Below are 18,318 nucleotides of genomic sequence, written 5' to 3'. Positions count from 1 at the left end.
AAACAAGATGGAAGAACTAGAAGCAGAAATATCTACAGGTAACTTTGACATAGTGGGAATAACCGAGACATGGTTAGATGAAAGCTATAACTGGGCAGTTAACTTACAGGGTTACAGTCTGTTTAGAAAGGATCGTAAAAATCGGAGAGGAGGAGGGGTTTGTCTCTATGTAAAGTCTTGTCTAAAGTCCACTTTAAGGGAGAATATTAGCGAAGGAAATGAGGATGTCGAGTCCATATGGGTCGAAATTCATGGAGGGAAAAATGGTAACAAAATTCTCATTGGGGTCTGTTACAAACCCCCAAATATAACAGAAACCATGGAAAGTTTACTTCTAAAGCAGATAGATGAAGCTGCAACCCATAATGAGGTCCTGGTTATGGGGGACTTTAACTATCCGGATATTAACTGGGAAACAGAAACCTGTGAAACCCATAAAGGCAACAGGTTTCTGCTAATAACCAAGAAAAATTATCTTTCACAATTGGTGCAGAATCCAACCAGAGGAGCAGCACTTTTAGACCTAATACTATCTAATAGACCTGACAGAATAACAAATCTGCAGGTGGTCGGGCATCTAGGAAATAGCAACCACAATATTGTACAGTTTCACCTGTCTTTCACTAGGGGGACTTGTCAGGGAGTCACAAAAACACTGAACTTTAGGAAGGCAAAGTTTGACCAGCTTAGAGATGCCCTTAATCTGGTAGACTGGGACAATATCCTCAGAAATAAGAATACAGATAATAATTGGGAAATGTTTAAGAACATCCTAAATAGGCAGTGTAAGCGGTTTATACCTTGTGGGAATAAAAGGACTAGAAATAGGAAAAACCCAATGTGGCTAAACAAAGAAGTAAGACAGGCAATTAACAGTAAAAAGAAAGCATTTGCACTACTAAAGCAGGATGGCACCATTGAAGCTCCAAATAACTATAGGGAGAAAAATACTTTATCTAAAAAACTAATTAAAGCTGCCAAAAAGGAAACAGAGAAGCACGTTGCTAAGGAGAGTAAAACTAATCCCAAACTGTTCTTCAACTATATCAATAGTAAAAGAATAAAAACTGAAAATGTAGGCCCCTTAAAAAAATAGTGAGGAAAGAATGGTTGTGGATGACGAGGAAAAAGCTAACTTATTAAACACCTTCTTCTCCACGGTATTCACGGTGGAAAATGAAATGCTAGGTGAAATCCCAAGAAACAATTAAAACCCTATATTAAGGGTCACCAATCTAACCCAAGAAGAGGTGCGAAACCGGCTAAATAAGATTAAAATAGATAAATCTCCGGGTCCGGATGGCATACACCCACGAGTACTAAGAGAACTAAGTAATGTAATAGATAAACCATTATTTCTTATTTTTAGGGACTCTATAGCGACAGGGTCTGTTCCGCAGGACTGGCGCATAGCAAATGCGGTGCCAATATTCAAAAAGGGCTCTAAAAGTGAACCTGGAAATTATAGGCCAGTAAGTCTAACCTCTATTGTTGGTAAAATATTTGAAGGGTTTCTGAGGGATGTTATTCTGGATTATCTCAATGAGAATAACTGTTTAACTCCATATCAGCATGGGTTTATGAGAAATCGCTCCTGTCAAACCAATCTAATCAGTTTTTATGAAGAGGTAAGCTATAGGCTGGACCACGGTGAGTCATTGGACGTGGTCTATCTCGATTTTTCCAAAGCGTTTGATACCGTGCCGCACAAGAGGTTGGTACACAAAATGAGAATGCTTGGTCTGGGGGAAAATGTGTGTAAATGGGTTAGTAACTGGCTTAGTGATAGAAAGCAGAGGGTGGTTATAAATGGTATAGTCTCTAACTGGGTCGCTATGACCAGTGGGGTACCGCAGGGGTCGGTATTGGGACCTGTTCTCTTCAACATATTCATTAATGATCTGGTAGAAGGTTTACACAGTAAAATATCGATATTTGCAGATGATACAAAACTATGTAAATCAGTTAATACAAGAGAAGATAGTATTCTGCTACAGATGGATCTGGATAAGTTGGAAACTTGGGCTGAAAGGTGGCAGATGAGGTTTAACAATGATAAATGTAAGGTTATACACATGGGAAGAAGGAATCAATATCACCATTACACACTGAACGGGAAAGCACTGGGTAAATCTGACAGGGAGAAGGACTTGGGGATCCTAGTTAATGATAAACTTACCTGGAGCAGCCAGTGCCAGGCAGCAGCTGCCAAGGCAAACAGGATCATGGGGTGCATTAAAAGAGGTCTGGATACACATGATGAGAGCATTATACTGCCTCTGTACAAATCCCTAGTTAGACCGCACATGGAGTACTGTGTCCAGTTTTGGGCACCGGTGCTCAGGAAGGATATAATGGAACTAGAGAGAGTACAAAGGAGGGCAACAAAATTAATAAAGGGGATGGGAGAACTACAATACCCAGATAGATTAGCGAAATTAGGATTATTTAGTATAGAAAAAAGACGACTGAGGGGCGATCTAATAACCATGTATAAGTATATAAGGGGACAATACAAATATCTCGCTGAGGATCTGTTTATACCAAGGAAGGTGACGGGCACAAGGGGGCATTCTTTGCGTCTGGAGGAGAGAAGGTTTTTCCACCAACATAGAAGAGGATTCTTTACTGTTAGGGCAGTGAGAATCTGGAATTGCTTGCCTGAGGAGGTGGTGATGGCGAACTCAGTCGAGGGGTTCAAGAGAGGCCTGGATGTCTTCCTGGAGCAGAACAATATTGTATCATACAATTATTAGGTTCTGTAGAAGGACGTAGATCTGGGGATTTATTATGGTGGAATATAGGCTGAACTGGATGGACAAATGTCTTTTTTCGGCCTTACTAACTATGTTACTATGTTACAAAGAGAAAAATCAGAGAGACTGAAAATTTTGCAGTGTTCTCGTAATTTTTGCCAGAGCTGTATATATATAAAATGTAAAACCTGGGTGCGTCTTATGGTCCAGTGTGTCTTATAATCCAAAAAATATGGTAATTTCTGACCATGGGGTTTTTGAAAACAACATTTTTTTTTTTAACCCCTTTAACCCCAAGGGTGGTTTGCACGTCAATGACCAGGCCAATTTTTACAATTCTGACCACTGTCCCTTTATGAGGTTATAACTCTGGAGTGCTTCAACGGATCCTGGTGATTCTGACATTGTTTTCTCGTGACATATTGTACTTCATGATAGTTGTAAAATTTCTTTGATAATACCTGTGTTTATTTGTGAAAAAAACGGAAATTTGGCGAAAATTTTGAAAATTTCGCAATTTTCTAACTTTGCATTTTTATGCAATTAAATCACAGAGATATGTCACACAAAATACTTAATAAGTAACATTTCGCACATGTCTACTTTACATCAGCACAATTTTGTAACCAAAATTTTTTTTTGTTAGGGAGTTAAGGGTTAAAAGTTGTCGAGCAATTTCTCATTTTTACAACACCATTTTTTTTTAGGGACCACATCACATTTGAAGTCATTTTGAGGGGTCTATATGATAGAAAATGCCAAAGTGTGACACCATTCTAAAAACTGCACCCCTCAAGGTGCTCAAAACCACATTCAAGAAGTTTTTTAACCCTTCATGTGTTTCACAGGAATTTTTGGAATGTTTAAATAAATATGAACATTTAACTTTTTTTCACAAAAAATTTACTTCAGCTCCAATTTGTTTTATTTTACCAGGGGTAACAGGAGAAAATGGACCCCAAAAGTTGTTGTCCAATTTGTTCTGAGTACGCTGATACCTGATATGTTGGGGTAAACCCCTGTTTGGGCACACGGGAGAGCTCGGAAGGGAAGGAGCACTGTTTTACTTTTTCAACGTAGAATTGGCTCGAATTGAGATTGGACGCTGTGTCGCGTTTGGAGAGCCCCTGATGTGCCTAAACAGTGGAAACCCCCCAATTATAACTGAAACCCTAATGCAAACACACCCCTAACCCTAATCCCAATGGTAACTCTAACCACACCTCTAACCCTGACACACCCCTAACCCTAATCCCAACCCTATTCCCAGCCGTAAATGTAATCCTAACCCTAACTTTATCCCTAACCCTAGCCCTAACCCTAGCCCTAACGGGAAAATGGAAATAAATACATTTTTTTTATTTTTCCCTAATTAAGGGGGTGATGAAGGGGGGTTTGATTTACTTTTATTGCGGGTTTTTTAGCGGATTTTTATGATTGGCAGCCGTCACACACTGAAAGACGCTTTTTATTGCAAAAAATATTTTTTGCGTTACCCCATTTTGAGAGCTATAATTTTTCCATATTTGAGTCCACAGAGTCATGTGAGGTCTTGTTTTTTGCGGGACGAGTTGACGTTTTTATTGGTAACATTTTCGGGCACGTGACATTTTTTGATCGCTTTTTATTCCGATTTTTGTGAGGCAGAATGACCGAAAACCAGCTATTCCTGAATTTCTTTTGGGGGAGGCGTTTATACCGTTTCGCGTTTGGTAAAATGGATAAAGCAGTTTTATTCTTCGGGTCAGTACGATTACAGCGATACCTCACTTATATTATTTCTTTATGTTATGGCGCTTTTATACGATAAAAACTATTTTATAGAAAAAATAATTATTTTGGCATCGCTTTATTCTGAGGACTATAACTTTTTTATTTTTTTGGTGATCATGCTGTATGGCAGCTCGTTTTTTGCGGGACAAGATGACGTTTTCAGCAGTACCATGGTTATTTATATCTGTCTTTTTGATCGCGTGTTATTCCACTTTTTGTTCGGCGGTATGATAATAAAGCGTTGTTTTTTGCCTCGTTTTTTTTTTTTCTTTTCTTACGGTGTTTACTGAAGGGGTTAACTAGTGGGCCAGTTTTATAGGTTGGGTCGTTACGGACGCGGTGATACTAAATATGTGTACTTTTATTGTTTTTTTATTTATTTAGATAAAGAAATGTATTTATGGGAATAATATATATATATTTTTTTTCATTACCGTATATAGGAATTTTTTTTTTTTTTTTACACAATTGGAATTTTTTTTTTTACTTTCTTACTTTGTCCCAGGGGGGGGACATCACAGATCGGTGATCTGACAGTTTGCACAGCACTCTGTCAGATCACCGATCTGACTTAGAGCAGTGCAGGCTTCACAGTGCCTGCTCTGAGCAGGCTCTGTGAAGCCACCTCCCTCCCTGCAGGACCCGGATGCCGTGGCCATCTTGGATCCGGGCCTGGAGCAGGGAGGGAGGTAGGCGACCCTCGCAGCAACGCGATCACATCGCGTTGCTGCTGGGGTCTCAGGGAAGCCCGCAGGGAGCCCCCTCCCTACGCGACGCTTCCCTGCACCGTCGGCACATCGCGATCATGTTTGATCGCGGTGTGCCGGGGGTTAATGTGTCGGGGGCGGTCCGTGACCGCTCCTGGCACATTGTGCCGGATGTGAGCTGCGATAGGCAGCTGACACCCAGCCGCGCTTTCCCCGTGAGCGCAGCCGATCACTATGACGTACTATCCCGTCGAGGGTCAGATAGGCCCAGGGCACCTCGACGGGATAGTACGTCTAAGGTCAGAGAGGGGTTAATAAAAGCCTCAAACTTATCTGTGTAAATCAGGCATGAGATCTCACATGATAAAAGATTACAGTGCAGGGAAGACTGGAAACATTCATATAGAGGCCGGTGGTGATGTAGTCAGTGATGGACTCTGGAAAAATATGTTCCTAGAGCCGTAGTAGAAGATGATGTCATCCTCATCATGAAGTAGTTATTTCTCCTGTCACGTGTAATGAATATCTCCTGCAGTATTGTTAATGCCGATTTCAGGGTCTGTAAATGAGACGAGAATTAGCGTTATGGAAGATGAGTCTATGAGAAACGTTTTCAGCTGCCGACTCCGAGGAAGAAACTATTTGTTGTCTGTGGCCTAAACTTTATAGGTTTTATTAGTAGATGTCAGAGAAAAAACAATGTTGTAAAATAATTTAAAAAAAAAACATTTTGCGGACTATAAGACGCACCAGACCATAAGACCCACCCCAGATTTACAGAAGGAAAATGGGGGAAAAAAAAAAGTCAAATGGTGGTCCGTCATGCAGACCGAATTCAGCTTACCGTGGGAAATCAGTAACGCTGGTGGAGGGTGGTCACAAGGGGTGTTCGGTGGTCCAGCATATGACTCCTATCACAGACTGATGCGGTAGGTTCTCGTGGTGCGGTGGCTCCTCCAACATTTTTTGAAAGCCCGGAGCACCCGCACATCCATTGCTGTGAAGCAGTAGCCTCTGGGAAATCCCATCCCAGGCTGATGCGGCAGGTTTGTCGGTGCTCAGGGTTGCGGGCGCTACGCTGTCATTTTGTGAAAGCCCTCGAACCCCGCACACCCCCACTGCTGCAATGCGGTGGCCTCCGGTAAAATGGCCTCTGGGAAAATGCCACTGTAAATTGAGATCTCGGCTCCAAGATCTCATCTCCCGAGATCTCAATGTGTACATGTGCCAACCCGGTGGACATTTTACCAGGGTCTAACGCATGGCAGTAGTGTGGATGTGCAGTGCTCCGGTCTTTCCAAAAATGTTGGCAGAGCCCCACACCACTGCACACCGCCGAATACTTCCGCCCCAGCCTAGGAAGGGAGTGTGATCTCCCTGCAGTGTAAGACTGCCGTAGAATCACCCGACTCCTGCTGCCGTCACACTAATTGTAAGTATATTCCGACTAGAAGACGCACCCCCATTTTCCACCCAAAAATTTTTTGGGAAAAAGTGCATCTTGCAGTCAGAAAAATACGGTAATTGCTGCTTGGGTCCCCGCCAGACTCTGTATTTTCTGGTCTGTCCCAATGAACTTTTGATTCCTACAGCAAGTTAATTGCCGAAGCAGTGAGTAACATAGCCAGTGATTGGTTGCATGGAGGAGATGTCTTACTCAGTAATTCAGCTTATGTTCCAGTCCATACAAGACTAGAGAATACAACATCTACACGTTCTGTCTTCTGAAATGTTTCCCTTACTATCTCCAGTAATTTTATTATTATTAGAATTCTTTATAATGATTCATCCTCTCATCGTCTTCCTATTCAGGTCCCTACAATATCCGATCCTTTCAGTAGACATCTTCTATATTAAGAGAATTTTTCCTAACTACCCATCAAGAATGGATACGAAGAGGGACAAGATGGCAGAGAGGATATTACACCTCACCCTAGAGATCCTCTTCCGTCTTACTGGAGAGGTGAGAGATTTTGATAGCGTCACATTAAATAATTCTTATTTATGGCAATAAAACTGTTGAACAGAACTCAAGAGGTGAGGAATCTGGAAATGTCTGTAGAGAGATTTATTAATGTGTCTCTCCATAACCAGGATTACATAGTAGTGAAGACCTCTAGTGAGCGCTGTCAGGACCCTGTGTCTGAGGGATGGGAAAGACCCCTGCGCCCAATCACAAAGCCTCCACCTCAACCACTGATACATGAGGACATCAATGACCAGAAGATCCTAGAACTCACCTACAAGATGATTGAGCTGCTGACTGGAGAGGTGACACTGCTGGGAATGCTGGGACATTATACAGTAAAACTATGAAGGGATCTGGGGATGACGGTATCATTGTATGTGCCAGGTTCCTATAAGGTGTCAGGATGTCGCTGTCTATTTCTCCATGGAGGAGTGGGAGTATTTAGAATTACACAATAATCTGTATGAGGACATCATGATGGAGGTTCCCCAGCCCCCCACATCACCAGGTAATAGGATTAAATACACACAGCCTATAATTATCTGTATTATCTGTATGTAAGGAATGAATTCAGTCCCTGTGTGTTTCCTCCAGATCTATCCAGTAAGAGGACAACACCCGAGAGATGTCCCCGTTCTCTTCTTCCACAGGACTGTAAACAAGAAGATCCTAATGTTCCTCAGGATCATCAGGTAGATGGAGAGAAGGTGTCCTGAGATCTCTCTTATGATGTGTAGACGGCTGTGAAGGTCTTGTACCCAGTGTTGATTTATCCACCAGTATTACATTTTTCATACTGGTTTCATGAGAACGGTGGAGATGGGTGAAGGTCTTGTGCTCAGTCTAGTTTTATCCACCAGTATTACATGTTTCATACTGGTTTCATGAGAACGGTGGAGATGGCAGGATTAGAGCTGATTATAGATGTGACTTTCTCCATCTGTCTGTGACTTTTACAATGTTTATTTCAGGGTGAAGATCTGACCCATATTAATACTACAGAGACATATGTGAGGGGTGATGAGCGGTGTAAAGAGGAGATTCCTGCATATGACTACCCAGGTGAGTAGTGACCACTAACTACAGAGAAGTCACAGATTCTTCTCAGTCACCGGCTGTGGCTGCTTTATCAATGGTGTAGTTCGGACGTGGCATCATGTGATCCTCATTTTGCGGGTAGAGCATAACATTCTCCTCCATCCGAAAATGTTTAAATGGCTTTGTGAAATTGTGAAAACTCTTTTGTATAGCGCTTACAACCTGCAAGTGTAAGGCGGCCAGGGTGGTAGTCGTGGCAACGAACTGTAGTGTTTCCACACGCTGGCACCCCGCAGATGAAATACAAAATTCTTTCTGGTGTGTGTGTGTGTGTGTGATGTGTGCAGCAGAGTACTCATTTCAGTTCCCTCGGTTTCTTTCACTCCAGCTTCAGGATTCCAGGTTCCATAAAACACTGCAGCGTCACAGTCCTTTTCAAACAGTTCAACTTTACTGACAACATGGGCACCCATCACTTTTGCAGTACATTTCACACAAAGCATCATATTTTGCACTTTCCCTGCCTTCTGGGCAGACTCCATTTCCTCTATAACCTCTCGTTCTTCTCTCCCGGCAATTCATGCAATTTCTGTGGACAATCTGTGCCCCTTCCGTACTACCTGCATCACCAGCTCCCTGTCAGCCCCTTGTCCGATTCCATCTTGCAAAGGTGCCAGGAGTTCCATCTTACTGACTCCAGCCCCAGTCGTAGACCCCTGAACCGCCCTGAGGATGATCCTATTGAGCTAATGCCCGACTGTTCTATTCTCCAGCCTGGGGCCCCTTATTGCCATCCGCAGCTTTACCCTGCTTTGACCTGTAGCTGTCTCATACACTGCATGCATCCTGCCCTTGGCAAGGCTGCCCGGGTGTCTGTCTCTAATAAGGAAGTATCCTGATTATACTTCCCTGCTCCTTGCTGTACCTCCCCTTTAGTTAACCCCTGTGCTGCCTACCTCCTGCTCTATTCTATAATATCATCTATCACTACTGTGCCCCCATCTATTCTAGCCCCACTACAGTTCTAGCCTATCCTATTCTAGCCCCAATCCTATAAACAGTACCCATTGAGTATATTTACATATAAATATACATACAGTACAGACCAAAAGTTTGGACACACCTCATTTAAAGATATTTCTGTATTTTTCATGACTATGAAAATTGTAAATTCACACTGAAGGCAACAAAACTATGAATTAACACATGTGGAATTATATACTTAACAAAAAAGTGTGAAGCAACTGAAAATGTCTTATATTCTAGGTTCTTCAAAGTAGCCACCTTTTGCTTTGATGACTGCTTTGAACACTCTTGGCATTCTCTTGATGAGCTTCAAGAGGTAGTCACCGGAAATGGTCTTCCAACAATCTTGAAGGAGTTCCCAGAGATGCTTAGCACTTGCTGGCCCTTTTGCCTTCACTCTGCGGTCCAGCTCACCCCAAACCATCTTGATTGGGTTCAGGTCTGGTGATTGTGGAGGCCAGGTCATCTGGCGTAGCACCCCATCACTCTCCTTCTTGGTCAAATAGCCCTTACACAGCCTGGAGGTGTGTTTGGGGTCATTATCCTGTTGAAAAATAAATGATGGTCCAACTAAACGCAAACCGGATGGAATAGCATGCCTGCAGGAGATGTGTTGGCATGGCTCGAGTCCTGGTTTCATAGATTCACTCCATGTCATAAATTACATTATGTTTTCAATCATAAGAAATTTGGATTACTGCACAATCTCTCCTGAAATGGGGGCGCTAATACTTTCTCTACTCTTCTGGTCAGGACTCAGTAGCTCCAATTGTCCACCATAAACGAGTGCAACTCCAGTTTAGTGTTGGAGTTCTCCCCTCGTACATACTTTTTTGGGGGAGATGTAACATATTTTTTGTTCTATGGTTTTTTTTTTACATGTTCATTCTGGTTGATGCTTTGACTGTGGTAGGATCAGCCTGCCTCAGTTAGGTGAGTTTGTAAGTTTGGAACTCCCTGGTATCTTTTTTTTTTTTTTTTAAAGTCTCCATTACCTCTTCCAAATGTGTGAGATCTAAATTGAAGATGCCCCAGCTCTGCAGTATTATAAAAAGTTCTCTTTAAATGTCTAATATTTTTTTCTTGAATCTCATCTGATAGAAAATATTGGCCCTTATGATAGTTTAGATTGCCAAGAGCCACTGAGCACCATACTCTAATTACTCCAGAGAGTTGATACCACTACTCATATTTTACTGATGAAGACTGTTGAATTTGAACATTTTGATAGATGTTATTGTCCATAGTCACAGTTTTTGACTACAGTAGTTACTGCCCAACATACTCCCATTTTTCACATCTGACACGTCGCTTTTTGTGGTGATAACTTTAGAATTCTTCACAAAGGATAATAGGAAACAAATGGACCTCACAAATTATTGTCCAACATCTCTTGAATCCAACAATACCCTGTATACGGTTGTACGGTCGTACACTACTGTCTGGGCACATGGCAGGGTTAAGAAGGGAAGGAGCACCATTTGGCTATTTGAATGCATATCTTGTTGGAATAGATTCCAGACACAATGTATTGGTTACCTGGCAGCTCAAAATATGGCTACCACAATCAGGCTTGGCACTATCTACTCAGCTTTGCAGATCCCAAGGATTACCTTGCTCAACATTCTTTACATGGATCTGTTCTTACACAGAGATCCCTAGGCTTGGGCCATGGTGTTACCTGCTGTTCTGTGGAGTGAGGTGGGATGACGAATAGTCAAGTAGTTGGGTCAGATCCACGAGGGCAGAGAAAATACAAAATCATAAGAAGCAAGATTAAGGGGTCACAGCAGCTTAGCACAGAGAGGACTGAACCAGAGGAGAACAAGGCTGTATCTGGCATCTTCCTGCAATTTGCTTTGAGCTTTAGTAGGGTGGGGTGCTTTCCAATTGGCAAAAGCAGGAAGCAGATTACTCCAGATGGACAGCACACACACCCATAATGCCTGACTGGATGGTACTTGTCACGGGGCTACCGCGACAGAGAGGTTCCAGAGAACCGCAGCGCTCTGGGCCTCGTTCACACACCGTGAACAGAAGCTCTTCACCTGTGTTCTGACCTTTGTGCCAGCAGTGCAGGAGTTAACCTTATTGCTGAGAGCTGGGTCTCTCTCAGCTGAAGTGGATTTTGTGATCTGCTCCTCTATATAGACCCAGTCCTGACTTCAAGCTATTGTCAGTGATCAGTTCTACTGCCTGGCTTGGAGGTTGAAGGAGCGTAGTGTTGGTGTTGGAGGTTTATTTACAGAGATTGGTGTCTGCTGTTTTGGTTGCATGTTAAACCTGTTTTCCTTCCTAAGTTTATTCCTTCTCTTCCCATCTCTGTGTTTCCTCTGTGGTTGTGTGAGCATTTGGTGAGTTTGAGACTTTTAGTTACCTTGTCTGTATGCCCTGTTATTTGTTGTATTATTACACTGGTGCAGTCCACCTCCTTTGGGGGATAGGGGCCACTGATAAAGCCTGCACAGAAGACAGGGATACGTTGGCAGATCGGGCCTCCTAACCATCATAGGTACCCCCAAGATAAGGGAAAGCCAGGGCCCCATTAAAGTGGTAGGGACAGGTGCGGGTCCCAGTATGCCGTCCTGCCCCTTTATCGCCGCTTACAGCGTGACAGTACTACAGTTCACAGCAACCCTAATCTAAGAGGCTGAACAGAGCCTGCACCATCCAGAGCTTCTGGTTCCGATATCTCCTCCATCCCCAGTGTTGCCTGCAGAATGAATGAGGCCATGCCTGGTGACAGAAGTAGAGGTGGCAGATGTGGATCCCAGGCGAGATGGTACACGCCATTTTCACAAGCCTTAATATGACAAAATGCAGAAAACCAGAGCAGTTTAAAACCTCATAAAGTGACTCCATTTTGGAAATGATTATGAGTCACCCCCAGGGCAGTGGGGTACTCTGTATCGGGTCCGGTCTCGAGGGGGAATGTCACGGTGGCTGCGATCCGGTCCGTGGCCCTGGGCCTCAACGTTAAAGGGGAATGGTCTTTTAAGGGAAAAGTGACTAAAGCCTGTCGTGATGTCACCTGTGGAGTTCGGTCAATAGTGAGACCGACGCTGCATTAAAGGTGTCCTCTGGGGGATTTGTTGGCAGCACTGATGTGACTCTTCCCACAGGTGAAGCAGAGTCCTAAGATGTAAGGCGTGGATGTTATGTGCCGGTGAATAAAGATAGGACATAAGTTGTACGTCTTTACCTGGTTTACTGCAGTTGGCTGGCCACAGTCCAGGGCACCAGGCACGGGTGGTGGTATGGTCCGGCCAGCTCAGAGGCAATGGAGGGTCCCCTTCTCCAGGTGAGGTCCATGAGCCTTTCCTCTAGAGCCTCTTAAAGATGAAGTCTGTTATGATGGCAATCCAGTGACACAGTGTGCCAGCAATCAGAGCACATACAGTGATCTGACAATAACCCAAAAACAATAGAACGAGCTTTGAGACGTGGAATCTCTGTAGACCGCAATACCTGAACCTATCCTAAACACAACTAAAGGCAGCTGTGGATTGCGCCTGACACTACCTATGCAACTCGGCACAGCCTGAGGAACTGACTAGCCTGAAGATAGAAATACAAGCCTGGCTTGCCTCAGAGAAATACCCCAAAGGAAAAGGCAGCCCCCCACATATAATGACTGTTAGCAAGAGGAAAAGACAAAACGTAGGGATGAAATAGATTCAGCAAAGTGAGGCCCGATATTTTAGATAGAGCGAGGATAGCAAAGAGAACTTTGCAGTCTACAAAAAACCCTAAAGCAAAAAACCACGCAAAGGGGGCAAAAAGACCCACCGTGCCGAACTAACAGCACGGCGGTACACCCTTTGCGTCTCAGAGCTTCCAGCAAAACGAATAGACAAGCTGGACAGACAAAATAGCAACAAAAGCAAAGAAGCACTTATCTAAGCAGAGCAGCAGGCCACAGGAAAGATCCAAAGCTCAGATCCAACACTGGATCATTGACAAGGAGCAAGGAAGACAGAATCAGGTGGAGTTAAATAACAAAGCAGCCAACGAGCTCACCAGAACACCTGAGGGAGGAAGCCCAGAAGCTGCAGTACCACTTGTGACCACAGGAGTGAATTCAGCCACAGAATTCACAACAGAAGTCCCTGCTGCCTGAAATTTCCAAAAGGGTCCTCCCTTTTCCCCCTGTCCTGGGACAGGTACCTGCACGATGGGCAGTTCGAGCTGTTTTACAGGGACTCTATCATGCCCTGAGCTCCTTAGGTGCTGCTGTGTCTCAGGTGAGGTGTGGGCCAATTACATACAGTTCCTGGCCCTCCGGTTCTGCTCTGTGTCCTAGAGTTCCACAAAACCCTCAAGCTCCTGGTACCTGGTTCCTGTGCTATGGCTCTGAGGGTGCCCGGTCACAGTTCCCCTCTGAGCCCTGTTCATAACCTTTGCTCCTTTCCTCTCCAGGTACTCCACATCAACCCTCCAGGTTCTTTCTTCTTTCCCAGAGGCTGCAGCTCCCTCGTGGCTGTCAGACCTCTCTGCGTCTCTCCTAGACGTCCGTCCACTTCATTGTTCCTCTCCAACTAACCTAACTCCTCCTCCAGGTCAGGATACATATAGCTGGAGGACGCTCCCCTGGATTCAGAATGTGTTGCATGTGGGTGCCTTACCTGGTGAAGAGAACTCCCTTGCCTCTGATCATGACATTACCTTCCCCGAAAGAAAAGCAACATCACTGTAGCAACCGGTTACCTGGGGTGCTACATTAACCTTCAGTGAATTAATCTATAGTAGTGACTATTTTGACTCCACAGCCACTTTCCAAAAATTAGCGCGCAGTGGATGTTGGAGAGTGAAAACTGCGAATATACCATTTTATTACTCACCACATAGTGCCCAGATTGTGCTCCAAGAGACACACACCGTAAATTAAGTGGGTTCTTCTCACAATAATAATGACAACTACATGGGTCCTAATTTTGATTTGGGCACACTGAAAGGCTCAGAAGCGATGGGAAGTCATAATGCTATTTGAACATTTCCATTGAAGAAGAACTCTCCACCTCTTGTGGCAACCTGTTCCACTCATTGATCACCCTCACTGTCAAAAGGTTTTTTTCTAATACCAATCTGTGTCTCCTCCACTTCAGTTTCATCCCATTGCTTCTAGTCTTTCCTTGTGCAAATGAGAATAAATCAATAAAGCTATTTTTACATACCATATATACTCGAGCATAAGCCGACCCGAATATAAGGCGAGTCACCTAATTTTACCTAAAAAAAGTGGGAAACTTATTGACTCGAGTATAAGTCGGGTATGCATTGTCCCCTCATCCCTATCCTTGTATGCATAGCTCCTCATCCCTATCCTTGTATGCAAGGCTCCTCATCCCTATCCTTGTATGCAAGGCTCCTCATCCCTATCCTTGTATGCAAGGCTCCTCATCCCTATCCTTGTATGCAAGGCTCCTTATCCCTATCCTGGTATGATTGGCCCCCATCCCTATGCTTGTATGCATGGCCCCATCCCTATGCTTGTATGCATGGCCCCATCCCTATGCTTGTATGCATGACCCCATCCCTATCCTTGTATGCATAGTCCCATCACTATCCTTGCATGCACGGCCCCATCCCTATCCTTGTATGCACTGCCCCATCCCTATCCTTGTATGCACGGCCCCATCCCTATCCTTGTTTGCACGGCCCAATCCCTATCCTTGTATGCACGGCCCCATCCCTATGCTTGTATGCACGGCCCCATTCCTATCCTTGCATGCATGGCCCCCAATATTATCCTTGTATGATTGGCCTCCATCAAAAAACATTAAACAAATAAACCATTACACTTACCTTCCTTCGCTTCCTCGCAGCATCTTGTCTCAATGCCAGCAGCTGCTTTATGCTTGTAAGCATTGCATGGCAGGGACATCATGCGCTGCTCACAAGCAGAGCACGACTTCCGGAATACTCACCGCTCCCAATGCCGGAACTATGTGTGTGGGGCAGTGAGTATTCAGTAGCGCACACAGCATCAACTGACAGGCGGTCATGTGTGCCACTACTTAAGAGAAATTAATATTCAGAATGAGTATTCATCTCTGTTAAGTAGCGGCACACATGACCTCCCGGCAGCTGCAGGACCAGCTGCTGCAGCTGACACTGCGCGAGCTTTTACAGAGAAATGAATATTAATTTCTTTTTAGCAGCGGGCACCGCAGTTAGCTGCAGCAGCCGGGTCCTACTTCTGTGACCCTCTGCTCCGCCGCTGCCTCTCCCTCTCCATGTTCTGGACACCTCACTCGAGTATAAGCTGAGGGGGGGTGATTTCAGCACAAAAAATGTGCTGAAAACCTCTACTTATACTCGAGTATATACATCAACTTACCATTTTTACAGACAGTTTTAGGGGAAATCTTCAAAAAAATAAAGTTCAAGGATATCTTATTGAAAAATAATTGGTTTTATTCTTGACAGATGACTGTACCTGGAAATCAGAGGGACAGCTGACATCTTCAATTTTAAAATCAGATGATCTTGAGATCTCACAGGATACAATTGAAGTGAATGCCATTAGTGTATCTGGAGTATCATCCCTTCACAGCAAATATCTGCCATCTGATTCACTACCGACTACTGAGGAAAATCAAAGACCCAAAAGAGGCATTAAAAAACAAACTGCTCCTAAAGCAAGGAAGTCTTTTTCCTGTTCAGAATGTGGGAAATGTTTTGCCCTCAAAGAGAATCTTGTTAGACACCAAATATCTCACACAGGGGAGAAGCCTTTTTCATGTTTAGAATGTGGAAAATGTTTTGTGACAAAATCAACTCTTATGGTACATCAGAGACTCCACACAGGGGAGAAGCTTTTTTTCTGTTCAGAATGTGGAAAATGTTTTGTGACAAAATCAGATCTTGTTAAACACCAGAGACTCCACACAGGGGAGAAGCCTTTTTCCTGTTCAGAATGTGGGAAATGTTTTGCCCTCAAAGAGAATCTTGTTAGACACCAAATATCTCACACAGGGGAGAAGCCTTTTTCATGTTTAGAATGTGGAAAATGTTTTGTGACAAAATCAACTCTTATGGTACATCAGAGACTCCACACAGGGGAGAAGCCTTTTTTCTGTTCAGAATGTGGAAAATGTTTTGTGACAAAATCAGATCTTGTTAGACACCAGAAACTCCACACAGGGGAGAAGCCTTTTTTCTGTTCAGAATGTGGAAAATGTTTTGTGACAAAATCAGATCTTGTTAAACACCAGAGACTCCACACAGGGGAGAAGCCTTTTTTCTGTTCAGAATGCGGAAAATGTTTTTTGACAAAATCAGATCTTGTTAGACACCAGAGAACCCACACAGGAGAGAAGCCTTTTTCATGTTCAAAATGTGAGAAATGTTTTGTCCGGAAATCGGATCTTGATAAACACCAGAGACTCCACACAGGGGAGAAGCTTTTTTTCTGTTCAGAATGTGGAAAATGTTTTTTGACAAAATCACATCTTGTTAGACACCAGAGAACCCACACAGGAGAGAAGCCTTTTTCATGTTCAAAATGTGAGAAATGTTTTGTCCGGAAATCGGATCTTGATAAACACCAGAGAACCCACACAGGGGAGAAGCCTTTTTTTGTTCAGAATGTGGAAAATGTTTTTTGACAAAATCAGATCTTGTTAGACACCAGAGACTCCTCACAGGGGAGAAGCCTTTTTTTGTTCAGAATGTGGAAAATATTTTGTAGCCCTGCTCTATGTAAGAGAAGCAATCAGACAAGTGCAGCTTCTAGTCTCCCATGGGGACTATTGAAGCAAGTAGATACAGTATATACTCGAGTATAAGCCGAGATTTTCAGCCCATTTTTTGGGGGCTGAAAGTCCCCCTCTCGGCTTATACTCGACAGTGAAAAGAGGGAGACACAAAAGCGCAAAGAGGGTCTTATCAAACGTTACACAAAGTTGCCCACCAAGAAAACTACTCACCTGATGAGATTGAAGGAAGGACATATATTAATGGCGGCTGCTGCAGATCCACAGGTCAGTGCAGGACCTGATTGAAGCACACATTTAGATAGGAGAAAAAAGGATCATCCCCGCGCTGCCGCAAGAAGAATTTCAAAAATTGTAGAGGTTTTCAACTTGGTTTATTCTACGCATTTCAGAGTTCAGGTGACCCCTTCATCAGGACATACCACAAATATTGTACAAGAGTCATAGGTATACAGGGTTTAAGTACATGTCAGCATTTGGAAGCAACGCCCAATGTCAGATAACATCCAGTGTCAGAGTTCAGGCTCATCAGGAAATTCACATACCAAAATTAACAATCATCAGAGAAATACAAATTGATATTTTAAACATTTAGCCTTATTTTTGTTTATAGGATAACAAAAATTGAAAAGAGAGAGAATAAAAAAAAAAAAAAAAAAGAGAAGCACGGTCTCACAAAGTGGAACCGAACTCACATCGGAAAAAATAAAACATTCAGAGGTGCTCTCCAAGAGTCTATCCTCCAGTTCAGTAGCTCAAAGTAAATGCCTTCACCTCTGAATGTTTTATTTTTTCCGATGTGAGTTCGCTTCCACTTTGTGAGACCGTGCTTCTCTTTTTTTTTTTTCTTCTCTCTCTTTTCAATTTTTGTTATCCTATAAACAAAAATAAGGCTAAATGTTTAAAATATCAATTTGTATTTCTCTGATGATTGTTAATTTTGGTATGTGAATTTCCTGATGAGCCTGAACTCTGACACTGGATGTTATCTGATCCATTGGGCGTTGCTTCCAAATGCTGACATGTACTTAAACCCTGTATACCTATGACTCTTGTACAATATTTGTGGTATGTCCTGATGAAGGGAACACCTGAACCCTGAAACGCGTAGAATAAACCACGTTGAAAACCTCTACAATTTTTGAAATTCTTCTTGCAGCAGCGCGGGGATGATCCTTTTTTCTCCTATCTAAATGTGGGCTTATACTTGAGTCATACCCAGGGGTCGGCAGGGGAGGGGGAGCGGGGGCTATCTAATTATACTCACCTACTCCTGGCGCGGTCCCTGCACGTCCCTGCTTCTTCCAGCGCTGCATATTCTTCCTTTACTG

The 18,318-nt window shown here is 43.4% G+C and overlaps 1 protein-coding gene across 1 annotated transcript in view; it reads left to right on the top strand.

The window, feature by feature from the left end:
* The window catches only part of LOC138663395 (oocyte zinc finger protein XlCOF22-like), a 58,106-nt gene extending 39,995 nt beyond the window's left edge, over positions 1-18,111 (top strand). Inside the window, exons 3-8 of the mRNA XM_069749572.1 lie at positions 7,049-7,199; positions 7,331-7,507; positions 7,590-7,713; positions 7,800-7,897; positions 8,177-8,267; positions 15,699-18,111. Coding sequence (XP_069605673.1) covers positions 7,049-7,199; positions 7,331-7,507; positions 7,590-7,713; positions 7,800-7,897; positions 8,177-8,267; positions 15,699-16,879 — 1,822 coding nt within the window. The 3' untranslated portion in view covers positions 16,880-18,111. The remainder of the gene's footprint in view (positions 1-7,048; positions 7,200-7,330; positions 7,508-7,589; positions 7,714-7,799; positions 7,898-8,176; positions 8,268-15,698) is intronic.
* Positions 18,112-18,318: the final 207 nt, after the last annotated feature.

The sequence above is a fragment of the Ranitomeya imitator genome, chromosome 2, assembly GCF_032444005.1.
Source record: "Ranitomeya imitator isolate aRanImi1 chromosome 2, aRanImi1.pri, whole genome shotgun sequence".
In the NCBI taxonomy this organism is placed as follows: Eukaryota; Metazoa; Chordata; class Amphibia; order Anura; family Dendrobatidae; genus Ranitomeya; species Ranitomeya imitator.
This window is presented reverse-complemented; position numbering and strand designations above follow the sequence as displayed.